The sequence below is a fragment of the Poecilia formosa genome, unplaced genomic scaffold (genome assembly GCF_000485575.1).
Source record: "Poecilia formosa unplaced genomic scaffold, Poecilia_formosa-5.1.2 Scaffold577, whole genome shotgun sequence".
Lineage (NCBI taxonomy): Eukaryota > Metazoa > Chordata > Actinopteri > Cyprinodontiformes > Poeciliidae > Poecilia > Poecilia formosa.
Window position 1 is genome coordinate 260695 of NW_006800516.1, and position 8009 is coordinate 268703.

General features: G+C 38.8%; 1 protein-coding gene across 1 annotated transcript in view; it reads left to right on the plus strand.

Moving 5' to 3' along the window:
• The window catches only part of ppp4r2b (protein phosphatase 4, regulatory subunit 2b), a 39180-nt gene that overhangs the window by 27360 nt on the left and 3811 nt on the right, over positions 1-8009 (plus strand). The window contains exons 3-8 of the mRNA XM_007540980.2: positions 3153-3323; positions 5758-5851; positions 5935-5972; positions 6081-6155; positions 7378-7518; positions 7611-7882. Of these exons, the coding sequence (XP_007541042.1) occupies positions 3153-3323; positions 5758-5851; positions 5935-5972; positions 6081-6155; positions 7378-7518; positions 7611-7882 (791 nt within the window). The remainder of the gene's footprint in view (positions 1-3152; positions 3324-5757; positions 5852-5934; positions 5973-6080; positions 6156-7377; positions 7519-7610; positions 7883-8009) is intronic.

Sequence of the window (8009 nt, forward strand, 5' to 3'; positions counted from 1 at the left end):
ACTGAAGTCTTATTTAAGTTTGAGTGTTTAGCTTGTTAATTGTATTGTTAGAAGCAATTGTTTGCACTATTCAAAGACACTTTGACGCTATAGTTAATTTCTATTAACTATAAGTTTCAGGCTCAGGATCTTTTTTTTTACTTTAAGCCCTGTGTATGGCACATTTCCCAAACTGTGTCGATGCTGTGTTGAAACTGTGTTGCTGTATCACTTGATGGTGACATCTGTTCTGTAGGCAAATTGCAAAAAGACTGGAAACAGACTGAACAGGGTCCATTCATGTTTGTATTTAAAAACGTCAGCTGCTGTAGCAACTTTGGGTCGAGGCAATTGTGCCTGTGCCGTTACTGGTGCAAAGGCTAGATAACGTATCAAAACTCTGAAGACTGAAGATGTTGTCAGCAGATTTATTGACATTCAAAAGGATGAAACTGAAAACAAGACAAAATAAATCTATCAGTATGCGCTGCATAAATTACACTTTACCCCGAGTTTCTGCCGAACATCTATAAGTGTATCTAGGCAACCGATACGGTAACTTCCCAACTTGCGGTTAATTACACAACGGTAAAAATAAGTAAATAAAAACGTATTCGCAGTCAAAATAGCATATTAGGAAGCTACATATAACACAGAAACAATCCTACATAAACATTTTCACAATACATACTGACAATGCGACCATAAAGGAAAGATGTTTGCAGAATCACTTGACCGGACCTCACGAAGTGAATGCGGACTGCGTCTTAGAGCGCAGCCGCTGTTCGATGGGGTTTATTTCAAAAGCAACAAAAGATTGCTAGGGTTGCAATTCCTGAAAATAACACATGAGGGCAGGCTTTCCCCTTTTTTCTTGTATACACTGAAAACAGCATTTATAACTTCAAAACAGAACAGTGCCATTTACAAACCATTTCTCCTGCTTTTGAGAACACCCTTTCAAAGGGCACTAATGATGACGGTGAACATAGAAATTTAATTGCAAGTTTGTATAAGGTAGGGTAATGTAGTCATTGCGTTTCCCAGTAGTGGATCTTGTGATCTCACCTCAGAGATGCATCTTTGAACCTTGATAATGGCATCGGTGTTGACATTTGAATTAACCTTGGTCTCTTCAACTTCCATGTCCAGCTGCTGCCACAGGTTATCATCTGAGAAAAAAAAATGCATCTGTTACTAATTCATTGTAATTATATGGTGTGACTTGCAAGAACATTAAAATACACATTTAACATTGTCACCATGTCACTATGTTGACATAGTGACAAACCTGAACTGGGAGCAGATGGTTGAGTTGAAGGTCCAGTTTGGGCATCTTCCATTTGTCAGTCCAGTGTTTCGCATTTCTGCCGCACACTCTAATTTTAGTCTCATCACTGCATCATTGTCTTTTGAAGCACTTAAGAATCCCATCGTCTTGTACCGACAGTCCAGTAATGTTGGTATAGTCATTCCACTTAATGACTCCAGGTTGCACAGTGTTTCTAGCGGTTTTCTTTTAAGGTTTTCCATAAGATTAATTGCGGTTTTCGTGGTTACATTTAATGCATTGTGATGCACCATTTTAAGCATTGGAATTACACTTTACACTTGCCCCAGCCCCCAACAGTTTGGTTAAATAGAGCAAGCACACGGAATGTGTCCTCTATGATTTTGTAATCATCTGTAGTTAGCTGAGGTGTGTCACTTTTTAAAGAGGCCAGGGACACCAACACTGACTCCTTCTGTTTCCGCCATGCGTTCCAGCAAATGCGTGACATCTCGTTGACACCTCATTCATTAATTTCTTCACTGGTCCTCTCATCTGTAGCTGGACTTGTGCCAGCTTCTCTTTGGCTGTAGTACTGGTTCTAAAGTATGCAACAATCTGCCTTGTTTTATTTCTGATATCAGTGAGTGTTTCAATTTGGTCACATGATTTGAGAACTGTTAAATTTAAAGAATGCGCTATGCAAATTGTGTGTCTGATTAGGAGCTTTCTGACATATGCAATCATGTTTACAGTCACATCTGTGACCAGACATGTCACTTTCTCTGATATGGCTGACTCCTCCATTATTTTTTATTCCTTGGGCCAGATTTTCAGCAGTGTTCCACTCCCAACATTTATTTACAAAATGTATGGTTCTCACTGTTGACATAGTGACAGGTCATAGCCAGGTAAGTCTCCATGTTGATGGATGTCCACATGTCAGCTGTTAGGCTAATTGCAACTGCACTCTGCAGCTCTTTTTTCACTTGCTCCTTTTTCTCCTCATACCTTTGGCTAATCATCGTCTTTATAGCCTAAAATTAATAACACAAATGGAGAAGAATAATATACTTCAACATGTATAACGCCCATTCATCAGTTTTTCACGTACCCTTCTACTTGGTAGAACATACGAGGGCTCAAGTTGGAGCAGCTCTCGGAACTGCTCATCTTCCACAAGGATAAGTGGCTGACAGTCTATAATGATCATAGTCACTCATGACTTGCCTGCTTTCTGGAAACATGAGGGTTTATCACAGCAGTGTTAAGTTCTTCCCTCTGAGGCCGGGTGAGCTTATGCCTCAGCCTTGTGGAAGTTCTCCGTTTACAGTAAGACAGCACCTGGGAGCAAATCCTATGTTTCACCTACGATGGAAACAAAAGTTAATCCATGTAAACTAATTCAAATTTCCCATTGAAAGACATTGGAGTAATTTGGAAGAAAAATGAAGAAAAGTGGAAAAAAGGGGTGTGGCGATGTGGCAAAATCACCTGTGAAGCCGTTGCCATATATCCGCCGCTAAATTCCACAGATTCCATCCAAGCTGCACTAAACTCACTAGGATTGAGCACTCTTTGTCTGAACACCAACTATAAAATCTTAAAAAATGCAAACATTTTAAAAAGACTTGAATAAAAAAGTCAATTCTTAGCCTGGTTAGGGGCACAAGTAAAGCTTTGTGATTCGACAGGCTTACAATGCACTGGCCCATTCCCTGATATTGGGCAACTCTAGCTGTTACTGCAGATACATTTCTACGGTTTCTGGCTATATAGTTAACATGAATTCACGTTAAAGCTACTTTTTCTGATTAAAAACCTCTGAACAAATGCTGCATTTCAGAACCTCTGTTTTGGTTTTTGTATTTCACCTCATGATTTTTTTTTTTAATTCCTCCAGTGTTCCATGGTCACAATTCAAGAGCTACTTCTTGTTTAAATTGGAAAAAGTAATGGATGACTTCAGAGCCTCAGCACCTGAGCAAAGAGCTTCGGCAAACTCAAACGTGGAATCGGTTTCGTTTGAGGACATGAAGGAGAGAATCTTGAAGATAGTGAAGGGATACAATGGGTAGGTACCTCCAAAAAACGTTACATCCGGTAACTTATATTAAAAGAGGTGTGTCCAAAGTGCAGCCCATGTGCCATTTGTGGCCTTTGGAGTGATGTCTTGTAGCCCACAACTGCAGCTCAAGAATGATACAAATTTGTTTCTTGAATTTTTCATTATTATACATTTTTACAGACAATTTTCTTACAATGAAAAATGACAAGTACAACACAATTTGTTCATCTTTTTACAACCAACCTTTGGACATAGCCACACTTATAATTCAGACTTTTACTGAAAAGCCAACTTTGGGGGCAGTTTGACCTAGACGGCAGCATAGCATAAGCGCTCTTCCTTACTCTCCTGTTGAAAAGCTCCTCCGATAGAAACTGGACATCCCTTACTCTTATGAACTCAACATAGAGCTCACAGAACTCTAGCTTCAAAACCAATAGGAGCAGCAAAACCCTGATAGATTGTGGCCCAGTTCCTTTCTCAGAGGAAATACTAAGAAAGGCATGGGAGAAGACCATGCTTCAACCACGACTACCCTACCACAATTCTAAATTATTAGAATTCAACGAAACAAAACAAGTGCTAAGGGAGAAGATCCGTTTTATGCTCCAGAAAGACGTCACCAGTGAAATGCACTTCTGTTTAATCCAAATTATGTCAGCAGCTTCTTAAGGCCCCCTAGACCCTCAGGGGCCCTATAAATGCTAACATTTTAACACAGACCATAGATGTATAAATGTAACATTTGTTTGAGAATATTAATTAGCGCTGTAACGATTCCTCGAATGATTCAAGTACCTCGATTATTAAAATTCCTTGAGGAAAATTTATCTGCCTCAAAGCTTCGTTAAATTATGTTTTATTATTTAACGCACCGTGTTCTGCCCGGGTCATTATTTGTGGCGGGCAGCACGGTTACTTCTGCCTAGGAGTTGTTGCTCATAGGCATAGTGGTAGCAGCATGACATTGAATTTTCTGTCGTTTCACGTTAAATCGTGTGGCTTGACATTTGGAGTATGACAGCTTTTGTGCTATGGGGAGAGAGAGAGAGATCCAATTAATCGTAAAAATAATCCATAGAGTACTCGATTACTAAAATGTTCTTTTACAACAACCCTAATATTAATCCTGCTAAATTTGATTTTATGGTTTCAGCATAAATTAAAAGATTTGGAATTGTTTAACATTTAAATTTAAGATTTTAAGGAGCTGGCAAGTTTACTTTGTAAAAGTTCAAAGAGCTACATAGTGTTTTGTTACTACAACTACAATCTGATGCTGTGTGTTTAATCTTTGAGTTTGAGCTCTGCTTGTTCACAATTACATCTCAGTAAATTGCAGTTATAACTGATTGCTTTTTAGGTTGGCTAATTAAACTACACTCTCCTCCCAGATTTCACTAAATCCATATAGAATGTGGCGTTAGTGGCTCTTCCGTTTCGTGTCTTGAGTTTTTAATAATTGCCACAGAAACCGTTTTGGTTGCCCAAGCTAGACAGAACCACGCGTTGGATAGCGAGTTGAGATGTAAACGCATATGCTGCTCATAATCCTTTGTTCACAGATATAAATCATTCTCACCACTTGCTCAATATACACCTCTGAAAGCGCGACTACGGGTTATACCTGTCTTTCACATAGAGCTGCACAACCAGAGCCAATGCGATAGGTTTTAATCTTGACTCCTACATTGATCAAAAACTCTGAAAGGAAACATAAGTTGTACTTAAGTTACAGGGGGTTGATGTAAATATTTATAGAGGTCAGCCTTTGTCCAGTTTGAGTAAAAGGAGAGGCACACGATCCACGCTGAGGGTAAACTTCAGAGATCAAGCAGTGGCAGCACGTGAGGCAACGCGTAGAAGCGCCAACAGTGTGATTGGTTGTTCTCCCGGCTTTGTACCATTAAAATCCATAAACTATAAACCTTTCTTTTAGGAATAATTCTGCTCCACCAGTAAAATGCTCAGAGCAACTGAGATGCTTGCAGTGGCTTATTTAAAAAATAAATAAATAAAAAATTAGGCAATTGTTTTCCTTACCCTAAAAACATAAACATGTAACGCTTAGCCTGTCGGGTAGCCAAGCATAGCATGGGGCTGCCACCATGCTATACACTGAGGAAAACCCTGCTTCAGATATTTCACAATTTAATTCCAGTATGTGATTAATAAATCTTTTTTTAAAAACTAACACAGGGGCAAATGGAAACATTTAAATCAAACTTTATTCTTGGGTTGTAATGGCCATGTTGAGTTTAAACCTAAATCTAAATGAGTCTGATGCATTTCACTTTATTTGTAAAACATTGAAAAAAAAAAAACTTACGTAAAAGGCAACACTTCTGCATTGTTTATGATTTTTAAGGTGACAAAAGCATAAATATTATGTTAGAAACTGTTAAAAAAAAAAAAAGGTTTTTGTTTGTTTTTTTCTTAGAATCCCCTTCACAATCCAGCGATTGTGCGAGCTGCTCACAGAGCCCAAAAGGAACTACACTGGAACAGATAAGTTCCTTCGAGGCGTGGAGAAGGTTGGTCCTAATCGGTGTCTGTCTCTCTAAACTTTTCAAACGGTTGTTTTGTTCTAAGTTGAGCTTTGTTGCTTCTGTTTTAGAATGTGTTGGTGGTAAGCTGTGTCCATCCCACTTCAGAGTAAGTATATGGTGTAGGCTGAAGAATCATTCTATTTTTAGATGCAACAATGAGACGATCACATTTTTAATCTTGTTTTAATCTTTTTTATTTATTTATTTTTTTCAGGAAAAATGGATGCAGCACTGTTAACCGAATGAATGGAGTGATGCTTCCAGGAAACACATCTGCTTTTATAGAGAGGTTGAAAACTGACGTTTTTTTTTTTTTTTTATGTAACTCTCGAGTTCTCGTTCTTAAAATGTCTTAATTGTGTCTAAATTGAAGGCCTTAAAATTATTACCAGGTTTCCCCCAGAAAACTTGCTAAGCCCTGTGATCGGGGCACCAGGACAGTTACCAGTGTCCCACCGTATTTTGTATTAAAAATATTAAAGGTTAATTACATTACTGGAAAATATTGTTGACAATGCTTAAACACACAACTACAGAATCTTAATAATGAATCTATAGTTGCGTGTTATGAATCTCTATAAAGGTGCATTAAAAAAAGATTTTTTATGCACCTCTGTTAAATCCCAATTAACCCTTGTGTTTACAAATGGGGTCCAACCGACCCCACACCCGTATCACTTGTATCATTTGCCTCAGTCCTCACACACACAATAGAAAGTAATCAACCAGTAAATCTTCAAACACTATCTAAATGCTGGTCACATTTAGAACTGGCCCATGGCATAAATGAACTAAACAGTTACTTACCCCCAGACCTTTTGGGTTCCTCACAAATGCTAACATTTTAAGATGGACCCTAGATCTGGAATTTTAACATTTGTTTAGGAAGAATGACAATGCTGTTAAATTTTATTTAATGGTTTCAGCAGGGATAAATTAAGATCTTCATAGTTAGATTTTGCTAATAGTTAGAACTTGACAAAAATGAGTTTAATTTTTGAGTACTTCTCATCAAATTACAGATTGCTTTTAGTCTCGGCTAATTAAACTTGGCGGCGGGGTACGTAAAGCTTGGTGGCCTGCAATGTGTATAATACAGTGGGGGAACCCTTTGTCTTAAATTCTTTAAGAATTTAAGACTCAATTGGCCTTAAATAATTAGAGGTCTTGCATTTTGTTATGGAAGGACCATTTAATCTAGGGGGTTTTTTTCTCACTGGACTTCTATCAGGCAAAAATTTGAGTCGCACACAAATATTTTTATTTCATTCTGTGACTCAAGGTGGTACCTTTGCTAGCTACCTGGCCAGGTAGTTGTGACTGTATCATGGGTGGAGTTTTTGCTATGGTTGATTATAATGCAACATTCTCACCACTTCAACCATCACCTCTACTTATAGATTTTTCAATCTTAAATTTTGTTAGATTGCATTAAAAAAAATCTTATGGTCTTAAATTTGGCTTATTGAAACCTGCAGATACCCTGTAGCTATTTTTTTCATGTCTGTCAGGAAAGTAAATGGTCCAGGAACCCCTCGACCGTTGAACAGACCAAAGGTGTCTCTGGCCAACTCACTAGCAGCCAATGGTCTGCCAGACAGTACAGACAACAAAGACCTCAACATGGAGCAAGATGACAACAAAGACACCAGGTAGGACAGGTTCTGTAGAAAACCCATCTGCCCTTTTAAACATAACCAGCAGTTGGAATCTATTTCTGTCATCTGTCTCGATTTGTCGTTAGCAACGTTTTGCCTTCAGAAGGCTCCCCGGGGAGCGCTGTGAAGAACAAACACTCGGACGAAGAGGAGGAGGAAGAGGACATGGAGGCTGAACACCAAGAGGTAAAGAGACTGAAGTTCTGCAAAGATGAGGAGGAAGAAGAGCAGGAAGTGGAGACGCTGAGGTCCTCAGACAGCAGCCACCACTCCAAAGAAGCTGAAGCCATGGTACAAGAGGAAGAGGAGGAGGAGGAGGAGAAGGCGTTCAGCACTGAAGCTGCCACTGAGGAGCAAGGTGGGTTCTGATTGGATTCATTTCTTTTTTTAATGTTCTCCCCATCAAGGTTCTGCTCTAAGCAGCCCAGAGTTTTTGGGTTGCTGTCATTTTTAAATTTTTTTTCTACTTCAAAAAAAAAAAAAAA